The sequence below is a fragment of the Echinops telfairi genome, unplaced genomic scaffold (genome assembly GCF_000313985.2).
Source record: "Echinops telfairi isolate 266 unplaced genomic scaffold, ASM31398v2 ScPeMD7_7424;HRSCAF=8462, whole genome shotgun sequence".
NCBI classification, from domain to species: Eukaryota; Metazoa; Chordata; class Mammalia; order Afrosoricida; family Tenrecidae; genus Echinops; species Echinops telfairi.
Window position 1 is genome coordinate 47,042,697 of NW_022111324.1, and position 26,348 is coordinate 47,069,044.

A 26,348-nucleotide genomic window follows, 5' to 3' on the forward strand; every position below is an offset into this window, starting at 1 on the left:
CCACTGCTACCACCATCATTGCCGCCACCACCAGCCCTGAAGGCTGTCAAGTTATTTGCTTCTTGTCTGGCCTACCTCTACTGCTGCTTCAGCCTAGCCCAGAGGTCACTTGGCTCTGTCCCTAGGGTGCATGGCCATCTCTTTACAGGCCATGACTGTAGTCCAGCGGGTAGCAGGCAGTATGGGAGTCAGGAGGCTTGCTTCTCTCCTTACAGTGCTTAGCTTTTCTGGCACACTTTAGAGGGCCTAAGGCCAAGCCACGGTGAGCAGTGGGCCCGGGAGTGGGAGGGGAGGGCTGGGGAAATCCATCGCCTTGGCCTTCCTGGAGCTTGGTTCCAACAAAGGCTTTCTCATATTTTCTACTGTTAGCTCCTGTCAAGTGGCACGAGGGAGGAGAGATGGAGCATAAGAGGCACTCCTTACACTTTCAGAGAATGAATGAAATAATTAGACGAACACCCAGAGCGAGGGTTTGGAAGTCAGCTGTCCTGCCCCAAGGCACACTGCTCATTCATGGCATGGAACGGGCACCCTCCTCTGTGCCTCCATTGTCTCTCCCCTCTAGTCACTGGCATCTGGAAAATTTTCCATGAGGGAAGCAACAGCTCCCCGAGGATGACCTTGGCCTTGGGTCTTTCCTGGGATGTTCTGTCCCTAAGCCAAGTATGCTCTGCAACCTGCCCCCATGGCCCTCTCCACCCCAGCCCTGCTTTCTCATCCCTCGCCCTCCCCCGAGGCACAGGGAGCAAACATTGTGCTTGGTTCCCATGGCTCCCCACTGGGTTCTTCTCCCTTCCCCCAAGGCCCCTAGAACAGGGACATCTCTAGTCTCTGTCCTAAAGACCCAGTGGTACAGGAGACCAGTATTGGGGTGGGTTACAGGTAGGGCTGTGGGGACTCTCTGCCAACGAGGGTCCCTGGGGGGTGTCTCTTTGCATTTCCACCCTCAACCTCTTCCAGTCCCAGGGGAGCCCAAGGCTCCAATGCCAGGCCTGCTCCTTTCTCTGTCTGCTCCCCCCTCGCCCTGCGTCTCCCACCACTTCACTTTTGTCAGCTGTCTCCTCCCACATCAGTATCAGACCCAGAGCTGGGGCCCTGGGCCTGGTGCCAGGTCTGTCTCTGTTCTCCCTGCAGGACCCTGACCCGTGCAGGCATCCGGCTGCTCCCACCAGGGATGTGCCAACAGCTGCCCAGGCTCCGAGTCCTGTGAGTGGCCCCCAGGCATTCTCCAGTCCTGGCATTGTGCCCATCCCCACCCCCAGGGCCCCACAAAGACCTCTCCTGCTTCTGCCCCACTGTTCCCCTCTCTGCCTGGAGACTGGGACAACCTAGGCTCCTGCTGGGAATTTGCCTGAGAGGGACCCTCTTGTTTAGGGTCAAAAGGCAATGATCAGGGCAGGCGGGGGCGTCAGAGCTGGGGTTGAGGCTCAGCTCTTTCACTGATGGGCTGGGTGGACTTGGACTCTTCAGTGTCTCTGAGCTTCTGTCTCTTTATTGTTAAAGTGTGCCTGGAACCTATTAAGGCACCGCACTCTCGATTCGTGCTAGCACCTAGTAGGTGCTCGGTAATGGCACGGTTACTCTAGTGTATACAACTAGTGTTCTCTGGGATCATGGAGCCATTTATACAGCTTATGAAGCCAGGGGGTGGCGGGCAGCGGGGAGAGGCTCTTCTTTCTCCCTTGACTCTAATCTGAATCTGAGGCCCCCACCCGCCTAAGATGGGTGGACAGACACACAACACACGGGCATAGTGCTAGACTGACAGCCTATGGGTCCTGGGTCGGCCCTGCCCTGTCCCTGGACATGGGTTTCCCCATCAGATAAATGAAGGGATAGGCCAAAGATCTCTATCAGTGTCCCACCAGCTCCACGTGGGTCAGCACCGGTCAGCTCGCTCAGTGTGCCCTGGCTAAGTTCACTGTGGCTGTCCCCAGGGGCCCTGTTCCCCATTCACTGTTGCTTTCCTCGCCCCCATCTCCATCTCTGTCCCATCCCCCAGGACCCCCCAGGGGTCCTTCACAGGGTTGAGATGGCCCTTCTGGAAAGACAACATCCAGCCCTTGCAAAGAGGAGGGAGGGCTGGCATGGGGGAGGAAGGGACATCTAGCTCAGCAAATCAGGATTCTAGTACTAGGCCTGTCCCTTAGGACCCTCAGCTGCTGGAGAGGACAGATGGCTCTTCGGCCCTGGAGAAGCCAGCGCTGTGCTTCCTGCGCCCCTCCGCAGCCCTCTCCCGGGCATTGCTTCACCCCTGCCCCGCCTTTCTCTCCCCACAGGGAGCTGTCTCATAATCAAATTGAGGAGCTGCCCAGCCTGCATCGGTGTCAGAGGTTGGAGGAAATGTGAGTCTATGGGCCGGAGGGAGGCAAAGGCCTACTGGTCAGAGTCTGGGCAGTGCTGGGTGTGTCTGGGCAGACCTGAGCCCACTCCCACCTTCCTCTGTTCCCTGGGATTGACGAGCGCAGGTTGGAGCTTTGACAAGGCCCCTGGGAGACACGATGACATACTCAGAGGCTGGTGTCCAAATGGAGTCTCAAGGTGGCTCCTTGGGCATCCACCCAGAAACGCAGTAAAGATCAGGGTCAGTGGAGGCGCGGGTCTACACCAGGGCTCTGCTGCTGGTCTTCCCAGGGCTGGACTGGGCAGGAGAAGGCTCCCGAGGGCCAGGATGGGTTCTGTCATCTGGAGTATGTTCTCTCATCATCCACATCCCCAAAAACCCACACACGTGGACGTGGAAGAACAAGCCTGGGCCTTAAATGTCACAAGGGGGGAAAAAATCTCTTCATAATTCTCTAGACTCATTCACACCAGCTCCTGCTTCCACATGCTGGCCAGGCCTCCACAGCCTCCTGGTTCCAGCCCCCGCTTCTAAGCAGGGCAGTGCCGTTTGAGGCTGGGACAAGGTGGAGGTATGAGGATCCGACCCTAATTGCCTGGAGGCCACAGGCATGGTCTTCAGCACCACCAAGGCTCACGGCCCATCGCCCATTCTGACAACTGTGCTGCCGAGCTCTATTCCCAGCTTGGAGCTGGTCACTGAAGTATAGGACAGTGCTGGGCTGGGACCTGGAAGACCCATGAGGGTAGGGGTGGGAGTGGCTGGGCGAGGAGCCAGGCCCGGTGGGAACACTGGAAGCTGACTCCCTTTGGGCCAAGGGGTGGTTTTGTGGCTTTGTCTCCTGACCCACTTAGCCAAGGCAACCAGATTCTTTATGCTCCCTTTAATTCTGGGGACTTCAGCAGTCCGGGCCCATTCTTCCTGTGCCAGGAGAAGTAGGGGGCTCTCCCTTCTTCCTCCCAGTACACGGGGGTCTGTAACAGAACCAGGGTCTGAGACTGCCCGCTCATCTCTGCCTCCCTTGCTGCCCTAGTGGCCTCCAACACAACCGCATCTGGGAGATCAGAGCCGACACCTTCAGCCAGCTGAGCTCACTGCGTGCCCTGTGAGTATCCCCAGCTCAGGGGTGCCCCATCCCCTCCTGCCACGCCCTCCCTTCACACACATAGGGGCGGTGCCTCTCCATGCAGCTGCTTCTCCAGCTGGCACCCAGGGGGGCCATCAGGTCTAGAACCCCGTTGTCAGTGTCTCCATTCCTAAGGCCACATCCAGATGGGGAGCCAGGCAGCAGGTGTGGTTGTGTGTGGTCAGGTCACTCACAGCCACCCTGTGTCATCATAGAAGCCTCCCCCACCCCCTCCTACCCCCGGGGTCTTCACAGGCGGGTCACAGGTTGCCAGACCTTTTCTCCTGCAGAGACCTGAGTCACTGAGCCACCCAGGTTGAGGTCCCTGCTGGCAGGGGCATGCAGCACGTGTCACTGTCCCCTCCTGTCACACCCTCTACCCCCAGGGACCTGAGCTGGAATGCCATTCGGTCCATCCACCCTGAGGCCTTCGCCACTCTGCCCTCCCTGGTCAAGCTGTAAGTGCCCGCTGCTCTTTCCTCTGGGCTGCTGGGAACCTGCTGGGGACTTTGGGATGGACAGTGGGACAGGAGGGCCCACCCCCAAGCAGGGGCATGCATAAATGTGGGAGTCCCACCCCCCAGGGAGCTGGGCCCCCGCCTCAACAATCATTCTGACCGTCCAGTTGACAGACCGTGGGGCCTCATAAGCAGTCACCCTGCCTCCTGCAGCTTCTGGGACATCGTCTGCTAATAGTCTGCCAGGCTTGGACAGCCTGGGCCCAGCCCATGCCCCGCTGCCCCATTGCCCAGGCCACTCGCCCAGCCTCTGCTTAGACTGATAAAGAGGATGTGCGGGCTTGGGACCCCTTCAGGACAAGTGGAGCCCGAGGCTTCGAGAGCTGGGCTCTCCTGCTTGGGGCGTGACTCTAAGGAGCTGCCATTTTGAGGGGCCGAAAGAGAGCACAGGCCTTCTTCCTGACCCGGGCTGTAAGCAGGGAGCATGTGGTGCAGACCACGTGGTCGTTATGGCAGAGGTAGAGGGGGCCCGTGGCAGGACTGCCCACACCATGACACACTAGGGCTCCGCCCCAGCCTGCCTGCCTACCTGCTCGCCAAGGTGCGCATCCTCGGGGCCCACGTGCCAGAGGGCACCCTTTCCTCGTGAACACAGAGGCTCCTCGCGGGCTGCCTGCAGCCCCGGCCTGAGGTCTCCCAAGCCCAAGGAGGCACAGCTGGTCCGGAGCCTGCAGCAGGCGCCCAGGCCTCCTTGGGTGTGTGTGGGGTTTTCTTTGGCTCTGGGAGGCAGCCTGGCAAATCACTCACCTCTGCCATCCCTCTCCTGTTTGCTCAACTCCTGCCAGATAGGTAGGGTAGATACTTTTATCCCTTTAAAAGACGAGGCCGCCGAGACGCCCCAGATTTGTGACCCCCCCTCCACAGTGATGACACAGTGAGTTAGTTGACGGCGCCAGCTCTCCCGCCTTCCAGGCCAGCCCTGCTTCCACGGCGGTGGTGCAGCAGCGTCTGTGATGGTGGTGTTTGGTTTGGAGCCCCGGCTTCCTGTGAGGCGTCTGCAGGAGAGCTCTCTGCGTGTCCTCACCTCGGGCTACAGAGCAGGCTCTGTGCAGCGGAAGGAATGACCGAAGCCCTGTCCAATCCCAGTCTCTGGCCCCTTATAGCACCAGGAAAGGGGGAGGAAGGCCCGGGAGATGGGGCCGAGCAACAGCAGGCAGGTCCTCGGGTGGGGCGGGCAAGGGACCCAGAAGCAGCTCAGATGGAGACACAGGAAGCGTGCCTGCCTGGGCACACAGGGGCCCCAGTGCCTGGGCAGAGGGATGGCATGGCATGGAGTCAGAGCCGTCTTGGACCTTCAGTTGGTACACACCGCCCGTTGAGTGAACGAATGCGTTCTAGATGGTGTCTCTCACGGGTGCCTCCTCCCCGGTCTCGGGCTCTCTTCCTTACCTGCTCATCTTCTGTCCTTTGCCTCCTCCTCTCGCTTCCGTCCCGGGCATCCTGACCACCCCCTCAGCACAGCCCCCTCAGCAGTCCCATGGTAACCCTGACCATCCACTGCCCTAGGGACCTGACAGACAACCAGCTGACCAGCTTGCCCCTGGCCGGACTTGGGGGCCTGATGCACCTGAAGCTCAAAGGGAACCTGGCCCTCTCTCAACCCTTCTCCAAGGACAGTTTCCACAAACTGAGGTGAGGGGCTAGCTTTCGCCCACCCTGGGTAGGTTTGCCCCAGGGTAGCTGTTAAGACCAAGGAGGGACCAGGAGAAAGATGCAGGGCCTCGCTCTGAGGACCGTCTGGTGGCCCAGTGGCCGATGGCTTGGCCAAGACTAAGTGGATGGCCTCATCCACCCTCCAACCAGCCCACCAGGGTCTGCTCTGCGCCTCCCCTTCCTCCTCAGCACCCGGGACCCGTAGGACCAAACTCCTGGACAGATGTGCAGACCCTGGGCCCCTTTGCTCCTTGCCCAGCTCTGTGCACTCTGCCTGTCCAGCCCCACTTAGGCAGCATCTGGGGCCTGGAATCAGGACAGAGCCCAGGGCCCTGATGAGTGGAAAACACGCTGCAAAACCAGTCCTGATGCTAATGACATCCAGGCCTCTTACACACAGCAGCGGCAGCGGCACAGCCTGTGTGGCCCGTGCCTGCTGCAAACTAACGAGAGGCCCGGGGCCAGCTGCCCTCGCCCGCGGAGGGGACCCAATTCCCTTTGGATGTGCCCAAGGAGCAGAGCGGGCCATGGACCTCACTCAGGGCAAAGAGGCATTGATTGGGAGAACCCCTGTCTTCTTCAACCTAAAAGGGAGGGGTGCTGTCTGGGCAGGGGAGCAGAGGCCCAAGTGCTGGGTCTCTTCAGGTAAGCTGCTCCCCACTCTGAGCCTGCTGCGGGACTCCCTAAACAATGGGCAGAAAGTCTACCTCCCAATCTCAGCTCCCAACCTGACAAGGACGGGACTGGGGTCCGCCCAGAGCCCTTCGGTGGCAGGAACCAGACAGGTGAAACCCTTGGGAAGAAGAGGCTGCCCGCACGCTTACCAGTGCGCTTGGAGGCTGAAGAGCAGTTAGTTGCTGAGCGCAGGCTCCCTGGGCACTTGGCTCAGACTGAAGCCTTCGAGCCCGATACACTTCTAAAGCCGCTCCTCTCTCCCCATGCCTAGGGTCCTGGAGGTGCCCTATGCCTACCAGTGCTGTGCCTACGGGGTCTGCACCAACTTCTTCAAGGCCTCTGGGCAGTGGGAGGCCAAGGACTTTCACCTGGAAGAGGAGGAGGCACCAAAGAGACCCTTGGGCCTCCTTGCTGGACAAGCAGAGAACCACTGTGAGTGACTACTGGGCTCCCGAGCTGGGTGAGGCAGAGCCGGGCGGAAGGCTGTGGAGAGGACACCTGGGGGACTTTGAAGGGGGGCTACTGAGGGACATCCTAGGGAGGGACTGCCCCGCCACCCGAGAGAAAACGACCTCTGTTGGCGCCTCGTCTCTCCTCCAAGGGGAGAGGCAGCCATGAGGGAAGCGGTCTCTTCCCCACCCTCCAGGGGCGCTTGGCAAAGGCATCATGAGAATAACAATGACTGACTGTTACCTTGTGCCAATAAGCCAAATACCACAAGTGGGTGGCTTTAGAGAGCCGATCTTTCTCTTCCACTTTACTTTTAGTTCTGGAGGCGAAGGCCCGAACTAGGGCCTTGGGAATGTTCGCTCCTCTCTCCTCAGTAGCCCCAGGTGGTCCTTAGTTCTTTGCCTTTCCTGGGCTTGTAGACGAGGCCCACCTGGGGTGGTGGGGTGGTGGTGGTGTGTGTGTGTGTGTGTGTGTCCAATCTCAAAGGTTGTTAATAAGGCGTTTCTCCGATCTTGATCCCACCTGGTGTCCGTGTGTGTGTATGTGTCTGTGTCCAATCTCAAAGGTTGTTAATAAGGCGATTCTCCAATCTTGATCCCACAATCTTCTTCATACAATCCAGCCACCTGGTGTCCGTGTGTGTGTGTGTGTGTGTTTGTGTCCAATCTGCCCTTTGTATGATGCGGGAGTGATTAGGCTTAGTCTCACAATAAAAGGAAGCTTCATTTCCAAACAAGGTACGTGGGTGGAATGGCCGCACCATCTCTCTTAATTAATTAATACCCCTGCCCTCGGAGCTCCTACGCTGCTTCTCATGGCTGCCCCTCATCACGCGGGCTTCGATCCTTCAACATGAGAGCGTTCTCAGAGAAGATAGGCCCAGTTTTTAATCAAGTGGGATTTAATTAGATGACTTGTATTAAAGCAACTTCCAGGGAAAATGATAATCCCCTCACAGTATGTCCCAGAGCTGGAAGAGACCATTGCTCCCCGGGTCTAGCCTGCCCCTCTGCCATGCCCCGATGCACCCTAAAGAGAGACGTCAGGGGCTGCTGGGCGAGAGAATCTTCACAGCACACAGACTGCCTCGCCTCAGTCCCTGGAGCAGTGGGAGTAGAAGGCAAAAATTGGGGCCGGAGTTGTACCGACTCCTCCGCTAGCGGGTGTCAGAGACCAAGGGCACAGAAGAGTGCTCTGTCTGCCCTGCCTCCTGTTCTGTTGGGAGGACGAAGAGGAGGGGCCCTGCTTTGGGTTTTTGCGTTTGTTTTTCCATCTCCACCTCTCTCTCCGTAATATCTCAGTGGAGAAGCTGAACAGAGACATCCCATCTAAATAGGTGAGACAAACCCCTCACCGCCAGTAGACCTGTGCTTCCACGACGGTGCCACTGCCTTCCTGGGGGTGCAGAAGCGCCCTGCAGCGATGTAAGAGCCAGAGCAGGTGGATCCCATACTCCAGCCTGGGTGCCGGGCTCCAGGACAAACGATTCCTATTGCCAGATCTCAGGGGTGCCGAGGTGGTTTGTTTCCTGAAAAAAATGGGCAGTAGGCCAAATAACTTTGGAAACCTACGGTGTAGACAGACCAGGCTCCTGGGTTGCCTGGGACAAGCTCTTTAACCGTGTTGCACCTCCATTTCCTGCTCTGTAAAATGGGGCAATGGTCACATGCCAGAAGCTGTTGGTCGTGTTAAAGCATTCCATAAATGGCAAGACATGTTTATTACTCCCATACTGCTACTGCTACCCTACATGGATGCTGCTGTCTTCTGGTGGCCGTGCTTGGGAAGAATGGGGTCCTAGACACAGCTTCGAGAAGCCCAATGTTGGCTGAGCAGCCTGGGGTCTCTGGGAGCCTCCCTCCGCCTGTACGTCCCCAGGGAATGTCTGAGGACCCATGTGAGGGGAGCCTGGCAGGCACACTGGCTCTGGGCCGGCAGACGGCTGTCCCTGGGGGACGTTCCCGGATGTCTGCTGTACACTCCCTCAGGGGCTGGAAGGAGCCACGGAAACTTTCCTACCTCAAGGTGAAACTTTCCACCGGGCTTAGGTCTTGGAGAACCACAGGGCGTCAGGCCTGAGGGCCGCCAGCCGCCTGTAACGAGAGCTAGGGGCAGGGCCCCCATTTCCTGTGGGGCTAATGAGCCCCAAGAAGGCAGGCCAGGAGCGGGCGCTCCAGCCAGATTCGATTTCCTCCTTGTTTGAAGAGTGGTTACTTAACACCTTGGCTGGGACTTTCCCAGCCTCAGACAGAGTCCCCCAACTCACCCTTGGAGTTCATTCATGTCTTTTGCCTTCAGAGAACGGCGGTGCTCCGTTCTGGAGCACAGGAGTGGGCAGGGAATGAGAAGTAGAGAGGGGAGGAAATGCTGGGGATCTGTGGGCACGCCTCGGCCCCGGTGTCCCGCCCCAGCCAGCTCCAGCATCCTGGGGAAACACCAGCTATAGGGATAGGAGGAAGGATCCACCCAGGAAACAGGGAATTGGAGCCAGAGATGGAGGCAACACACAGAGCCACCCATCCACTGCGTGCATGACGGAGGCAGAGACTGCACCAGACCCAAGCAGTTGCTGTTCAGAACAAATGACACGCTAGGGCAGAGGTTCTCCACCTTCCTCATGCGGCGGCCCTTTCATACAGTTCCTCAGGCTGTGGTGACCCCCAACCACACCATTATTTTAATTGCTACTTCATCGCTGTCATTTTGCTACTGTTATGAAGCATCATGTAACTATCTGATAGGCAGGATGTATTTTCATTGTTACAATTCTAACACAAGTAAACATAATTAAAGCATAGTGATTAATCACAAAACACTATGTAATTATATATTATGAAATATTTATGTTTTCCGATAGTCTTCGGTGACCCCTGTGAAAGGGTCGCTCCACCCCCAAAGGGGTCGAGACCCACAGGTTGAGAACCGCTGCTCTAAGGGGTTTTCATCAGCTCTGGTCTTTGGGAAGCAAAATCCCACCTCTTCCTTCAGAGGCATCCCTGGGTGGATTCGAACTTTCAGTTAGGATGCTTCATCTTTCGAGCCACCAGAGACTCCTTGAATGATGTTGATGCCGACTCACAGCAACCCGGAGGACCGGGGAGAGCCGCCCTGCAGGCGTCCAGACTGTCACTCTGGACAGGAGTAGAAAGACCCCTCTTGGGAAAACAGTTTCCTTGGACCACAGAGGGCCTCCGATACCTTTCTCGGTCCTGGAGCCTCAGGAAGCACTGACTTGAGCAACTATAGCAGGATTCTTAAAAATACCTCTTTATCGGGTGAGGAGCGGAAGGGAGAGAAAGGGGGAACTGATCACAAGGTTGCATATATAACACCCCCCACCCTGAGGGGGACAAGTAATAGAAATGTGGGTGAAGGGAGACAATGGAAGGTGTAAGATATGAAATAGCAATAATGATATATAATTGATCAAGGATTCTCAAGGATAGGAGGGTGGGGGAGGGAGGGGGCAAAAAAGAGGAGCTGATAGCAAGGGCTTAAGTAGAAAGAAAATGTTCGCGAAATGATGATGGTAGCATATGTACGAGTTGCTTAATACAATTGAATGATGGATTGTTATAAGATCTTTAATAGCCCCCCCAATAAAATGATTAATAAAAAAGTTTTCATCTCAATTATGGATTATCACTGCAAAGGAACTCATTCTGTATACTGCCTAAATGTGTTAAGATTGTTATTTCAAAATTCTTAAAGGATTTGTCGACCCTGGAGAAGATGCCCCTCAGTCCCCTCACCCGCTGGCCCCACCGCAGTTTTCAGGTCCTGGCTTAAGAAACGAGGACTCCCGGGTGCTGTGGTTAAAACATTTGGCAGTTAAGGAGAAGGTTGGCATTCAAACCCAGCAGCCGTTCTGCAGGAGCAGAGGAGGCAGGCTGCACACACTGAGACGTAAGCCTCAGAAGCCTATGGAGCAGTTGGGCTCTGGCCTGCGGGTCGCTGTGAATTGGGACCAACCAGAGGGTGGTGGCTTAGTTTATGGAACCCTGCGATCGTGAACCACAACAAAAATCTCATTGGACTCAGACTTATTAGAGTATTTCTTTGACAAGAGACTTACCTTTCTAATTCTGTCATCTCTGACTCACAGGGTCATAGAGCCGAGACAGAATTGGAAGGAACCTTAAAGATGGTCTGGTGCAACCTCTGATTCAGTGTAGATATGCGCTCGCTCACATTCAAGACCTGGCTCCAGTGACAAGCTATGCCCAGTTCATGCATCCCTAAAGCTTTCCTAGTTGTAGCCTCCACCTGCCCAAGCTTCACGCCCTCCCCCAGCCCCCCAAGCAAAAGAATCAGTCCATCCTCTGGGAAAGTGTGACTGACGGTTAAACATCCAGGCTCTGTAATCACACAGCCCTGGGTGCTGATTTCACTATGGCACTCACAGACCAGACACCACCTTGCTCTGATGGGTCTCAGTTTCCTCATCTGTCAAAGGAGGAGAAAAGTGGCCACTGCTTCAAAGAGGTGCTGTGACGGGTAATGAGACTGTGAGGGTGAAGTCAGACTGGGCCTGGTGTCTGCTGCAGGGTAACCACTCCAGGAGTGCTAGCCCTTCAGGTTAAGGAAGTGTATTGTCTGGTTTTATTTTATTTGGATCCATAAATGCCCATGAAAACAGTGATCAAGAAGTCAAGCAGCGTATTACGTGGGGGAATTTTGCTGCAAATGACCTCTTTAAGGTGCTGAAAAATAAAGGCGTCACATTGAGGACTAAGGTGCACCTGACCCAAGCCATGGTATTTCCAAATGCCTCATATACATGTCAAGACTAGTCAATAAGGAAGGCTGAAGAAGAAGGGATGTTGTGTTAGTCTGGGTTGACTAGAGAAATTCATAGGCACTCGTGTGTAAGAAAGAGCTTTATATACAAGAGCAATTGAATGTTGAGAAAACATCCCAGTCCAGTCCAGATCAAGTCCATAAGTTTGATATTAGCCCCTATGTCCGATATCAATCTATAAATTTCTCTTCAGACTCGTGAAACACATGCAATGATGCCGAATGCAGGAAGATCACAGGCCAGTGGGTGGAAAATCTTGTGTATCCAGTGGTGGTGGAAGCATCTCAGTGATGGCAGGGGTCTCCACGTGGCTCCTCCAGCTCCAGGGCTCTAGTGTAGCTCCATGTGTCTTGTCATCAGGAATACGAAGCTGAGTGTCTGTCGCCTCCAGGCAGGAATACAAGAGTTCCCAGAATCCTTAGGAGACCTCATTGGCTATGGCCTGATTGACAGGCTAGACTCCACCCTTCACAACTTGACAGGAGATTAGGTAACTGCCCCAGATGTCTTTCAGTTACTGTGTTGGTGAAGAACCTTGAATGCACCATGGACTTCCAGCAGGACAAACAAACCTGTCCTGCACGAAGTACATCCAGAATGCTCCTTGGAACCAATAATGGCGAGACTTTGTCTCACATACTGGGGACATCTTATCAGGAGGGATCAGTCACGAATAGAAGGACAGCACGCTTGGTGAAGCAGAGGGCCGGTGGAAAATAGGAAGACCCTCAATGAGATGGACTGACACAGTGCGTGCACACTGGGCTCACACAACACTGTTCACAAGGACTGGACAGTGTCTGGTTCTGTTGGACACAGGGCCACCTGGAGCCAGAACCGATCGATCGGAAGGCACTTAACAACGGCAACATTGTTTGAGGAAGCACACGGTCCTGTGATTTGTGTTCTTCATTGCTCTCCCTCCAGACAGGCAGGACACATCTTGTTCACCTCTGAATGCCTTTGCATTTGCCCAGGGTCCAGCACATAGTAGGCATTGCATTCAGCGCATACGGGCCTCTTGCCCCCCTGTCAAAGACCATGCCCTACTGTTAGATACGCCTAACTAAGAACGCATTCTTGTAGGCACTGGTGGTCCAGTGCAGAATTCTCGTCTTCCATGAGGCAGTCCCAGGTTCAGTTCCCAGCCATGTGCTGTGGAGGTTTGTGTGTGGCTACCATAAGGAAAAGGTTTCCATAGAGCTTCCAGACTAAGACAGACTAGGAAGGAAGGCCTGGCAATCTCCTTCCCAAAAACAGCCAGTAAAAATACTACGGACGATAGTCCAATTTGCAGCCAACCACAGTGGACGGCGCAGGACCATGCAACGTGTCGTCCCATTGTGCACAGGGTTGGTGTGAGCTAGGGGCCTTCTCCATGGCAGCTGACAGCCGCATTCTTGTTCATCAGAACTAGGACTTCTCTGTTTGGATTGTAATCACCCTCCTTCTACAAACCACCCACTGGCCCTCATTCTATCCTCTGAAACCATACAAGTCAGAGTCAGCCCTTGTGCCTCATAGGCCTGAGCACCCAGCCACGGTGTCAGGTTTGCCCGTGCCTCCGCCAGACTGAATGCACTGAATGGAGAAGTGACTCCAGCTCCCTCGCCATCTCTCTTTGACCTCCTCTGGACACCCTGCAGCTTGCCAGTGTCCTTCTTAGTGTGTAGTGCTCACCACTGATGTGGGAGGACAGTGAGGAGGAGGATGGTTGCTGAGGCAGCCTCCTCTCTCCGTTTCAGCAGCACTCATGGACCGAGACGGACTAGAGAGGGCCCCAGGTCTGCTGGGCCATAGAAAAAGCAAGCCTCGGAAGCAACAAGAGCTATAAAGAACCCATAGTGCAGAGAAGACTCTACATGTGGATGCTGGGGAGCTGATTCAATGTTTACACCCAGGGTGAGCAGGTGGAACAGGCAACTAGGGCTAGAGAGTTAGCCAGGACGACACCTTAAAGCAAGGGGATCAGACTGGTGAAGAAAATCGTGCTTAGGGGAGATCGAGGCAATACTGTACACACAATTCCCTCATTACATTTTATTTCAGACCATCGTGGGCCACAAAAAATTACCTTGGGGCTGCATGCGGCCCCTGGGCCGCCAGTTTGACAGCTCTGCCTTAAAGGAATGGGTCTTGGGAGAAAGGCAGGACAGGACGTTGCTAACACCTGGCCTCAAGCCACTTTCTCCTCTTCCCTTTCAGATGACCTGGACCTCGATGAGCTCCAGCTAGAGATGGAGGACTCCAAGCTGCATCCCAGTGTCCAGTGCAGTCCTATTCCGGGTGAGTTGGGTGCCTGGCTAGGGGGCCAGGCCTGAGGAAGGAGCTCATATCCCCTCGGTGAGATGCCAAGGTCTGCAGTTAAACTTCCAATCTTCTTTCATAATTCCTGGGGGAGAAGCTGGGGTTCCTTCCCTGGTGTGGCTGCTGGGCAGGAGCTGTGCCAGGGCACCTTCTCAGCCCTCTCTATTCCATCCCAGGGTGGTCGCAATCTCTTTCTTAAAGTTTTTTGCACTTCTTAAGAAAAAAATTTTAACAGCTATTGGCTATAATTCAAGTACCATACAAGTCAATGGTTTAAACACATCTCTTCAAGTTGTGTGGTCATCACCACAATTAATTTTAGAGCATTTTCTTCATCCTTGGACCCATTATTAGCTCCCTACTACCCCCAACCTCCTCTGCCATCACCTTAAAGAAGTATGAATTTAGTTACTATCTCTATGGGTTACCTCTGCTGGCTTTCAAAAAACCCCACCACCACCACGAACAAAATGAAACACAGAGAAACCTCAATCCAAAAGGAAGCAGAATAGAAACTAGAGCAAATTTAAAAGGGGTCAAAGGGACAATACCTGAGGTTATATTTTAACCTAATTATATCTGCAGTGATCCACTTTCCTGTGCACTCTGTCAGAGAGCAAGACTGCTCACACCCCAATCAATGGTCTGAGGCAGTTCCATGGAGGCTTCATCCACATGGGATCACTGCAAATGGATTTTGGGCTTTCACTGTCATCCATCAACTGGATATTCAAAATTTCAACTCTAATACAACCCCCTCCTCTGATCTTAGATTTGGTTATTTACTGTCCTTGGCTCACATGGGCTGCTGTGCTCCTTCCATGTGGACTTAGCAGACACCTCACTTAGATGGCTGCTCATTTGAAGACGAGCCTTCTTAAAGCTTTCTTAAAGCTCGCAGTATCCCTGGTACTTCCATACAGTAGTGTCTCATCCTGATCGCGAAGGAAGCAGCCTTTGGGGTCTAACCAAACTCATCTTGTTGGGAGGAAATAGAGAAAATTCTCTTTATCCTTGATGTAAGTCCAACCTAAGGTGTTTCGAGTGAAGAACATCCTTCCCCTTGAGTATCAAATGCTAATGAGGCAGCCCAAAAGGCGGCAGAATACTTGCTTAAGTCAGGACAGAAACTGTTCAGAAGGCTTAAGCACAGCGGGAAGTTTTACTCTTATGTTTCACACCACCGTCACGTTCTAGCTTTCCATCTTTGCTTGGTCTTCCCCGACTTGCCCTCTCTAAGGCCCAAAGAGCACATGCCTGATCCTGTCCCAACACCTGCGTTCAGCAACTAAATGACAATGATTCGCCCTCTAGTGCCAGCCCCAGGCAAGAGCACCGGCCAAACTGGGGCGGAAGCAGGTGGTGTTTTTTCTGACTTGGAAAACCACATGTTTCACAAAGCCTCAGAAATTGCACCTCTGAAAACCAATCTTCAGCAGAGTGGCGGTACAACAGGAAATTCTGAAAGACAGAGTCCAACTTGAACTCGCTTTTAGAACGAATAGCTCATACAAATGGTCAAATAAATCATGGAACATCCATATGGTGAAGGATTTATCACGCAGCAATTGGAAACATGTTTTGAGGCATATAAGGATATGGGAATATGTGCACGGTGAATTTTTTAACTTTAAAAAAAGAGAATAGAAAACCATATGTAGTAAAATCCTAATTTCGTTTTGGGAAGATCTATCTGTCTGTTTTACTGGAAGGAAATATACCAAATGATTAGTTCTCTCTGAGAGGTGAGATCATAAGCAATTTTTATTCCTCTGTGTTATACAAAGGGGCTACAAAATGCTGGTGGGGGAAAAAATTCCATTATCTTTCAACTTCATTTTCCACAAACTTTTTGGAACCTCACTCGTATCTTCCAAATTTTCTCAATTACCATCTGTTATTTGGTAAACAGGAAAAATATCTTTAAAAAAATAGCCCCCACAAAAATCTCTCAACTCCCCAAGCTACCTAGGAATTGAAGAACAGGAGTCTGAAGCCAACAATTTTCAAGAAATCATATATCCAAAGTCACAGGTGATGTAAGAACAGACCGTGGGAGAGAGATGAGAACCACATGGATCTAGCTCTCCCATTCATTGAAGAACTGCTTGGAAAGGCCCACATGGTTTCAGTCATTTGATTTACTCAGGGTGCTTCGCCTCACAAATACTGGCTGCCTCCGTGAATATTAAATGGGGCTAGCCAGTATGACACTGGTCAAGACTCCTCCACCGTGGAGTCCCATGTGGGTCATGGGGCCTTTGCTGGAGTCGTGGAGCCTCCGACTGCAGAATGGCTGATCATTGGGCAGCTCCTCCAGCTCCTGGGTCCCTTTCCCAGCCACCTGCCCAGTTTGGGTCCCTGTTCGGTCCATTATGCCGCCCTGTCCCCTCTCTTCTCCCAAATGCCACTCCTTTGGAAACACTCCCTCCATGCCACATGTTAACGTGTGGGTCGGTGCTGTGTTGATTTGCACTGCATTTTTCTTGAGCCGGCATCAACTCAATGGCAACGGACAGCATCCGCACTGGGAGGCGGGCTAGTGTTCCCCCGTTGCTGCTCCTTGGAAGAAGAGCTATGGCTCTCAGCAGGGTTCCTCCTCCAATCCCCAATGGGCTGCCCTTTGAAGGCAGGGACCCTGTCTGTTCCTGCAAACCAGGAGTGCTCTGAGGGTCGTGACTGCGTCTGTCTCTTGGACTGGGGGTTCTTGACAGCCTCCCTCGGACTGGGAGTTTTCTGAGGCTGGTGACCTGGACAAGGAGTTCTCTGAATGCAGAAGTCAAATCTGCTTCCCTGCAGAGCAGCCTCGGGCCCAGAGGGGTAATGTCTGACCCTCTCTCCTACAGGCCCCTTCAAGCCCTGTGAGCACCTCTTTGAGAGCTGGGCTCTCCGCCTGGCCGTGTGGGCCATCGTACTGCTCTCCATCCTCTGCAACGGGCTGGTGCTGCTGACGGTGTTTGCCGGGGGGCCAGGCCCCCTGCCCCCCGTCAAGTTTGTGGTAGGTGCGATTGCAGGTGCCAACACCTTGACGGGCATTTCCTGTGGCCTCCTGGCCTCCGTCGATGCCCTGACCTTTGGCCAGTTCGCCGAGTTCGGAGCCCGCTGGGAGACGGGGCTGGGCTGCCGGGCCACGGGCTTCCTGGCGGTGCTTGGGTCCGAGGCGTCGGTGCTGCTGCTGACGCTGGCCGCCGTGCAGTGCAGCGTGTCCGTCTCCTGCGTCCGGGCCTATGGGAAGGCCCCGTCCCTGGGCAGCGTCCGCGCAGGGGCCCTGGGCTGCCTGACGCTGGCGGGGCTGGCGGCAGCCCTGCCCCTCGCCTCCGTGGGCGAATACCGGGCCTCCCCGCTCTGCCTGCCCTACGCCCCGCCCGAGGGCCAGCCGGCGGCCCTGGGCTTCGCCGTGGCCTTGGTGATGATGAACTGCTTCTGCTTCCTGGTGGTGGCCGGCGCCTACATCAAGCTCTACTGCGACCTGCCCCGGGGAGACTTCGAGGCCGTGTGGGACTGCGCCATGGTCAGGCACGTCGCCTGGCTCATCTTTGCCGACGGGCTCCTCTACTGCCCCGTGGCCTTCCTGAGCTTCGCCTCCATGCTGGGCCTCTTCCCCGTCACCCCGGAGGCCGTCAAGTCCGTCCTGCTGGTGGTGCTGCCCCTGCCCGCCTGCCTCAACCCGCTGCTCTACCTGCTTTTCAACCCCCACTGCCGCGAGGACCTGCGGAGGCTGCGGCCCCGCGCGCGCACCCCGGGGCCCCTGGCCTACGCGGCGGCCAGCAGCGAGCTGGAGAAGAGCTCCTGCGATTCCACCCAGGCCCTGGTGGCCTTCTCGGATGTGGATCTCATTCTGGAAGCTTCTGAGGCTGGGCGGCCCCCTGGGCTGGAGACCTATGGCTTCCCCGCCGTGACCCTCCTCTCCTGCCAGCAGCCCACAGGCTCCAGGCTGGAGGGAAGCCGTTTTGCGGGGGCAGAGGGCACCCCCTTGGGGAACTCCCAGGCCGCTGCGGATGGAGAACTGCTGCTGCGGGCCGAGGGGGCCACGTCCGTGGGCAAGGGCTTGTCAGTGGGCGGGGGCTTCCGGCCCTCAGGCTCCGCCTTTGCCTCACACGTATAAAGGTCCCTCCCTGCCCTTCTCCTCTCTACTCTTCCCCTTCACCCTCCTCCCAGAATGGTCGCTGCTTGTCTAATAAACACAGCCCAAACGCCCACAGTGCCATCCCAGCAGGGCGCCCCGCTCTCTGGCTCCACAGGGTCTTCCCGTCTCCCTCCATGGCCCTGTGGCCATCATCCGTGGGTGCTTCTTGACCTTGGCTGTCCTTAGATTCCGCCCATCCATGCTGAGTCTCTTCACTGCCACATCTCAGCCCATGAACCACAGCCCTGGAAATGTATCTGCGTGGGGGAAATGCAGAAAATAAGAGACAGTGAAGTGGAGGGGTGGGGGGCACCATGGGGAAGGGGCCTCCTGGAGAGAGGCCAAGCAGGGGACTACCAAAAGTGACCGAGCCCTTCCCTTGGAACCTGTGGGTGCAAGACGAAATGTGCTGTGTGTGACGCTGATCTTGGGGTATGCTGTGTATGAAGACCACCAATGTAAACAAGTGTTGAAACCTACTGCATCCCTTCCTGAGAGTATGTAAAGGCCCTGAGAAGTCCTGCAGCGAGCAGTAAGCCCTGGTGAGCTTTGTTCATGCTGGTCACCCACATTATTGGACAATGGTTGTTTGGTTTTCGTGGACTGCCTGGTAACATCTCACAGAATTTAGCATGGGTCTCTCCCGGGGAATCCCCTGGTCCTGCTCAGTAACATTGCAATCCCTGGAAGCGCTAGTCCTAGACCTTGACCTGGGCGAGGGAGGGAGCTCTGCCTTCCCACCTCTCTGATCCTACCCTGGGAGGGGCGAAGAGGAACCCACCATGTGGTGTCGGCCTGGGCCCCCCCCTGCACTGGGACCGAGGGACAAGTGCGTGTTCCCATTGTCCCCACAAGCCCAGCTCCCAGGTAGCTTCCACTTCCAGCAAGAGGGAGGGCTCCGGGTGCTAGCACGGTCTCCAGGGCAGGGGTGGCTGGATCTTCTCTGGCATGGAATAGCCTTCTGATGGTTCTCGAGCCTAGCCCCTGCTGCCTCCTCCCACCAGCCTGAACTTCCCTTCCAACCCCCACTCCTGCCTTCTCTGCGGGGCAGGGGCCCTCAGCCCGCACGGAGGAGGGATATTTGTATTATAGGATGCATTATAGGGATCTGAGGTCCTCTGGGTGCCCCCAATAGGCCACATGTCCTTTTGTCCTTTCCCTTGTGACTTTCTACCGGATGGTTTTCCACGCCCCTTCCAAGTGTCCGCAGAGTACCTGTTACCCACCCATGTAATCTCAGATCAAGGAAGAGAGCTGGAATATCCTTACAGACAGGAAAAGTGATTCTTAACAAATAATACTCCAAGGCTCAGAAGAAGATGACGTTGATTCCAGGGCATCCCAGCATGCATTACACTGGGAGGACAGGAGTCTGGGATCCTGAAACCAAGTGCAGGCCTTCTGAATCCTTTCATGGTCCTCCATCAGCCCCGCCCCAGGGTCTCCACCACACCAGGCAGCCCTGCGGAGTCCTCCAAGTTTCATGACCTGTAGCTAAGCTTCTCCACTGTCTGCCGTCTGCTACCGATGCCTAACAGAAAGCCTGAGCCTACACTGGGATGAAGAAGCAGAGCAGAGCAGGGATCATGGCTGCAGAAGCCAGATAGTGGGACGCAGCATGGTTCCAAATCTCATGTGACTGGCTGGGTTGCCCAGACTCTTGCAGGGTCTGGTGTTGACTGTACTGGCCCTGTAATTCCAGAAGAACCTTAGGGGCCTAGGGCAGGGTCAAACTTAGACGAGGCACTCACTACATGATGGGACGTTGACTTATCACTGGTCATTTGACATTGAACAGAGCAACAGCTAGGAGGATGTGCAGGCCTGGGCGTTGTGTTGGGTTGGTTAGGCATAGAGGCACAGGAGTTAGAACAGACGCGATGTGGCTGGAAACCACTACTTACCTAGAGGTGATCAAGAACGCTTGATGGAAGGGATCTTCTCTACTTTGGGAACTGAGAATTGGTGACCCTTACCAAGGGAAAGAGAGCCCTGGTAGCCTACCGCTTAAGCACTAGGCTGCTAACCAGAATGTCAGCAGTTCAAGCCCAGCAGCAGCCCTGAGTTAGCAAGGTGTGGCAATCTGCTTCCACAAAGATCACAGTCTTGGAAACCCTGTGAGAGCAGTTCTACTCTGTCCTGTAGGGTCATTGTGTGTCAGGAACAACTCAACGACGGTGGTTTTTATTTTTTATCGGAGAAAGCCGTTTTCTGAGATGCTCCAGGGATGCCAAAGTTGGTGTGAAATTTGGGAACCTTGGCATTCAGGGATTGGTTAAGACTCTTCCCCCCAGATCCTCCTCAGCATCCCTGTCAACGTTGGCCCCCATGAAGTCAAGGGGTGCTGTCGGGTAAGCAGCTAACAGGGGTTCAAACCCACCCGCTGCTCCCTGGGGAGAAGCTGAGGCCATCTGCTCCCAGAAAGATGGACAGCCTCAGAAGCCCTCTCTAGGCTACCGCGACCCAGGACCACCTCGAAGGCAGTGGGTTTGGTTTGGGTTTGGATGAAGTCCTGGAGCTGGTGTTGAGTGGAGTCGAGTGTCAGGTGGCCTCTACTCTGTTAGCTTCTTGAGTAGCATCGCTGTTACCTTCTGCTCCTGACCATCAGGCCTCGGCTGAGCTGGGACTTCTGGGAGGGAAGAGCAGTGGGAGACGGGAGTGGAGGTATTTGCCATGAGACGTTTCCCCTAGGCAAAGAGTCACATCCATGTACATTTAGCCAACCTTGAGGCTGCGCCAGGAAGTTTCTTTGTTTTTGACTGAATTTCTACCAAGTCAGCGTGTCACCCCTTTGGTTATCTCTACTGGGGTCAGCAGTTCTGTCCAAACATGATGCATGTCTTTGATTAAACAAATACCGTATCACAAAGCAAATCATTAGCTGCATGTAAATGGATTTCATTTGGTTGACAAAATCTCCCAAGACAGTGCTCACGGGGAAGAACTCATTGGCGGGGGCTATGGCGGTGGAAATGCTGGAATCCACTAACCCAGTATGTGTTCCCCAGAGCTCTGTATGCTGTGGCTCTGCCAGTACACAGTACTAACCACAGTCTCCACTTAGACCAGCCTGTGGCAAAGAGCTGCCTATGGGGAAAATGTGGTCTCTAAGCACCTCTGCGCACCTTTCAATCCAGGCTTAAGATCTGAGGTCTATGGATTGGCAAAGCCTCTCCCTGGACCTTCTGCTTATCTTCCGCTCTCCAACTCCTGCCTCCCAGCCTCCAGGAAGACTAGAGGGTTGGGGATTGAGGAAGGATAAGGAGGGAGAACCGACAACAATCGTAGGCCTGAGTAAGTGAAGATGGTGGGAGGTCGCTAGGATCTTTGATCCTCTTGGGCACCATCTCCTCTAACTACCTCGGCTCTGGTTTCATAATGCTCCCACCCACCACCCACCACCTCTTATGTCACTCTGGCTTCCAGTCCAGGCCCGCCCTCCCCAGCTGTGTGAAGTATAAGAATGGTCAAGATGTAAATATGTGGATTCTTCTGTATAATAAAGCACCAGTGAGATGCCACGTGTGTCTCTCCACTCCTCTCTGTTGCTTCTGGGCCTCGAGAGAAGACAGGCGCTGTGGGCAGGGGCCGAGGTGGGACAGCGTTGAAGAGAGGACTCATTGGGAGCATCACAGCCCTTCACCTGCCCTCTGAGATGGGGGCAACTGAACCACAGCCAAGGAGGCTTCCGGGTCGAAGGCATCAGAAATCAATTGCATTCACCTATATCTCCTTATGTGACCCTGGTGTGCTTGGTGGTCCAGGGTTGAAACTGCAGAATAATCAAACTTACTGCCACCAAGCCCGTGCTGATTCGTAGCGACCCTATGGGAACTCTGAAGGAGCCCGTGAGCACAGCCCAGCTCCAACCCACACAGGCCTGCCCTGAGTTGGTGTCAACAGCAGCAACTTCATATGATTCCAGAGGGTTGGTTTGGCTTTTGGTTTTACCTATACAAGCACATTTTGGGAGGAAGACGAGGCTTTCTACTACCATCCGCAATGACTACTGGGCACCCACAGGGGCAGCTCTAGCTAGAGGTTATGAGTCAGAATAGGCTCCAGGGCAATGGATATGGAATTTGAATAAATTCTTGGAATAAAAGAAAAATGCCTGTAGATACTCATTTTTCTCTTTTAGCAAAATGTCGCATACCACAATTCTGCCCTCTGCCTTTCTCAGAGGGAGCCCTGGTGGCATAATGGTTATACATTGGACTACTAACCACAGGATCACCAGTTCGAAACTACCAGCTGCTCCTCAGGAGACAGACAAGGCTTTCTACTTCTGTAAAGAGTTGGAGTCTGTAAAGAGTTCTACCTGGTCCTGCGGGGCTGCCGTGTGTTAGCATTGACTTGATGGCAGTGACTGAGACTCACTCAAAGAGTTTTCCCTGAGGAAAGCACTCTTCTTTTTAAAATCACGGCTTAGCTCCCATTGTGTAACTTCCCTTCATCATTCCCCTTCTGAGGGACGTGTGGGTTGCTTAATCATTTGCTCTTACAAACAATAGAGCAACAAGTAGACTGGTATATATGTCATTTGGCACATGTGTAAGTATATCTGTAAGATAAATTCCCAGAAGTGGAATTGCTGGGCCAAAAGAGTAATTCAAAGTAATTATATCTTCTCTTTACCTCACTGGTTCTTCTGACTCACAGTCTATGTTTATTTTCAACTTTTGCTTATATGCGCCTCCTGTTGACCCCACTCTTCCTCCAAGCCTCTGTTCATCCTTTCAGTGTCTGTGCCCAGGGTTGTGCGCAGAGATCGAAAGAGAATCTGACTAGCCAAGCACCCTTTTTCTGCACAAAGTCAATAGTCAACTAATGGTAGCCACTCTGAGGCCAGTACCTGCCCTGATCCATTAAGTTGTACTGTGTGGGTAGGGATGTCTGTGTAGAATCACATTGCTCAAACAATATGATGGCATGTGAACAGGACTACTTGTCTCAGAATGGACAGTGGGTGTGGCAGAAGAGCAGGGACCATGTTGGTCTTGCTCATTGTTGTATCCTCCTCAACCCTTGAGCAGTGGCTCAGTGATAGAATTCTCGCCTTCCGTGGAGGAGACCCGAGTTCAGTCCCCGACAATGCGGCTCATGCTCCCTCACTGCACATCCATCAGTGGAGGCTCATGCGTTGCTATGATGCTAAGCAGGTGTTAGCAGAGCTTCTAGGTGGAACCAAGAAGAAAGACTTCTCAATCCACTTCTGAAAAGCAGCCAATTAAAACTCTGTGACCTGGTACAACTAATAATGAGGCTGGCACAGGACTGCGAAGCACTCATTCCATTGTGCATCCCCCGCCCCACGCCCCAGTTTGTTGGGGGTGACACAGGGCAGCGAATCACTACCACAAAGTACAAAAAGAAACAGAAGAACTCAGAGATGAGCATATCTCAGGGCATCCTTGAAGATCCCCTTTCCCCACCTAAAGATGCCCCCGACTAAAGCCCACTGCCATCAAATCCATTCCGACTCACAGCAACCCCAGACAGCTTTTCTGAGATGATTCATCATTATGGGAGCAAATGGCCTCGTCTTCATCCTGCAGAGCCCCTGGTGGGTTTGAACCTCTGACTTTACAGTTAGCAGGTCAATGCTGACCCCCAAACCACGACCAAGGCTCCCGCCACGTGGCCGGGAAGTGTAAACAGTGCAGAACAACAGAGACCTCGAGCACAACCCTAAGGCCACCAGGCCTCCTGGCTTTCTGTTTAGGAGAACGCAGAGGAAGCAGCTATGGTAAGACTGAAAGGCCCCTTGTGTTGCCTGTGGAATCTCCTCCCTGGGCTACCACAGCGGTGGAGTTCCACCATTCCACAGGGGAGCCTGTGGGAGCAGGATTCAGCAGCCTGACTTGTTTTCCTGAGTCTCAAAAATGACCTGCCATTGACAGGGTGCATGCACTCTTACCACTTTCCTGTGGCTCTCTATTCCTGGGAAGCATTTCATGCTTCCGCTCGACACAAACTCCGGCTTTGGCAGGCTTCACTGTAGTTGCTTCTACGTTGCCGAGAGTGTCTGTTGCTTTGGTCTGCCCAGTCTCCATGTCCCTTCTTCTGCATGCATCGGCTTGACTTTCCCAGACAACTACCCCTACTGCTCTCTAAGACATGTGCTGCAGGTGGGGTTGACTGCACCCCAGGTTCCAAGTGGGCGTGTGACCCAAGTCTGTCAGTTCCCAACCAATGTCTAGTCCAAGGGCAGGCTCCTTGCTCAAGTTCTTCTATGAGACCCCTGATCCCTGGGACTACACATGGTTGGACTGCTAACCTATCACTTGGCAGGTCAAACTCACCCAGCGATGCCAAGGGGAAGAAGCCTGGCGATCTCTTTCTTAAACATCACAGCTAAGGAAACACTAGGGGGCAATTTTCCTCTGTAACATATGGGCGCCAACGTGAGTCAGAAGTCAACTTGAGAGCAACAGGCTAAGGAAATCAAACCCTGGAGCTTTGGTAAATGAGTACTTGTCCCAGAATTCCTTCTGGGCTGTTAATCCCAAGGTTAGCAGTTCGAATCCCCCAGCCACTCCAAAGGAGAAAGACGGGGCTTTCTACTCCCATAAAGAGTTTCAGTCTTAGAAACCCACAGGGAAGTTCTGTCCTGCCCTCTACGGACACTCTGCGTCAGAGCTGACTAGATGGCAGTGAGGGAGTGACTGGATTAAGGAGCCCGGTGAATAGGATGTGAATGATATCAGACCATTAGCAGCCAGCTGGCCTTTTGGGGTTCCTTTACCTGCTCTGGGTCTCAGCGTCACCATAAGAACAGTACCTAGACCCTGAGGGTTATTGAGATTAAACTAGCTTTTTCATGGTTTGTTTTTTTAAATAAAAAAACCCAAACCATCAACTCACTGCCATCCAGTCAATTCCAGCGCACAGTACCTGCAACACAGTAAGAATCTGAGAACCCACCAGCTCTGTCGGTCCCAGTCCGTGAAAGGAAGGAGCTGCCGGGGGCCACTGACCTGCCTTTCTGCTCCGCCTTGAGAACATTCGGGAAGAGGAAGAGCTAGCTACTCCTAAGACAGCCGTGGGGTTCTTTGAGGAGCCTGTGCTGGTATCTGGGGGTGGGGGTGGCAGCCTGAGTCAGGCCCAGAGCCTCTCTGGTGAGGTCCAGGGGTAGGGAAAGGGAAAGCGGCCTGGGTCAGAGGACACCGCTCCCTCTCCAGCCTGCCCGTGTTCAGGCGTCCTCCCAGGTCTAGAGAGAAGAGTGAGGCTAGAAACTCAAGCCCTCACCAGAGGGAGTTGTGTCTGATGTGGTTTTGTGGGGAAGGAACCCTCAGGGGGCCCCACTTACAGGAGGGAGGCAGTGGAAAGACAGGGGCACCATCTAGAGGGGTGCAGGGAGAGGAAAAGATGAGCACCAAGCATCTGCAGGGGAGACCCCTGGAGTGAGGGGGCGGGGCGCTACACTCTGAGAGCCAGCCCTCCTGATATAAACAGAGAGTGGAGGAGAAGGGTGGGCACTCAGGCCAAGGCAAGAGGCAAGGGTGGCTTGCCAGGAAGCCAGGAGAGAGTGGATTCATCTGGCACCGGCCTCTGCCGGGTTTCACCCGGAGCGCTGGCATCCGGGACTCCAAGCTGCCCTGCAGCCAACCATCCTTCCGGGGAGCAGGTTCTGAAGTCAGAGCCTCACACCCCCTCTCCGCCGCCTTTCCCTCCCTCAGGCTGCCCCTACCTAAACAAGACAACCTGGGCAGGGGGGCCACACGCTGACGGAAAAATACACACTGGAGCAGGGAGAGGGGCTTTATTTGTGTGTGTTGAATTCCCTCTGCAGCAGAAGGGTAAACAACTGGTCCCCAACCTTAGCTCAGGGACTGCCCACAAGGTGGGTGGTACAATCTGTTCTTATTTAGATAGTTTTGGGGGAGAGGTGGAGAGGAAGGCTGGGGGCAGCCGGAGAGGGGAGCTTGGAATCTGAAATGTTTATATGATCAGTCATGGATGTCATCTCTCCTCTTTAATTAGGGGAGTGGAGTTGAGAAACTTCGTCCCGCTTGCTTGTCATAGTTCACAGCAGGCCGGCTGGCAGGCTGCGGGGCAGCAGCAGCTCTGTAGAGAGCGCCTAGGGCCGGACTGCAGCCCCCATCCTCCAGGCCCCTGCACAGTTTAGCATCCCGCCTTATAAGCATCATCACAGTCCCGAGCCGCTCGGGACGTAGGTGGTGCCATTCTCTACATTAGATGGAGAAGTAAACAGAAGCACAGGGAGATTGAAACATGTCCCAAGGCCATAGGTGGTGGGACTGGAACTAATGTCCGGTCTCCACCCTCCCTAGACTGCGAGTAGCTACCTGGGCGCTTCTAATTATCAGCCTACCTCCCTTCTG

General features: G+C 54.3%; 1 protein-coding gene across 1 annotated transcript in view; it reads left to right on the forward strand.

Annotated features, from left to right (window-relative positions):
- LGR6 (leucine rich repeat containing G protein-coupled receptor 6) overlaps positions 1-17,979 on the forward strand; it is a 110,027-nt gene extending 92,048 nt beyond the window's left edge. Inside the window, exons 11-18 of the mRNA XM_030887806.1 lie at positions 1,135-1,206; positions 2,280-2,345; positions 3,378-3,449; positions 3,857-3,928; positions 5,495-5,620; positions 6,588-6,748; positions 13,773-13,853; positions 16,721-17,979. Coding sequence (XP_030743666.1) covers positions 1,135-1,206; positions 2,280-2,345; positions 3,378-3,449; positions 3,857-3,928; positions 5,495-5,620; positions 6,588-6,748; positions 13,773-13,853; positions 16,721-17,979 — 1,909 coding nt within the window. The remainder of the gene's footprint in view (positions 1-1,134; positions 1,207-2,279; positions 2,346-3,377; positions 3,450-3,856; positions 3,929-5,494; positions 5,621-6,587; positions 6,749-13,772; positions 13,854-16,720) is intronic.
- The last annotated feature ends 8,369 nt before the right edge of the window (positions 17,980-26,348 follow it).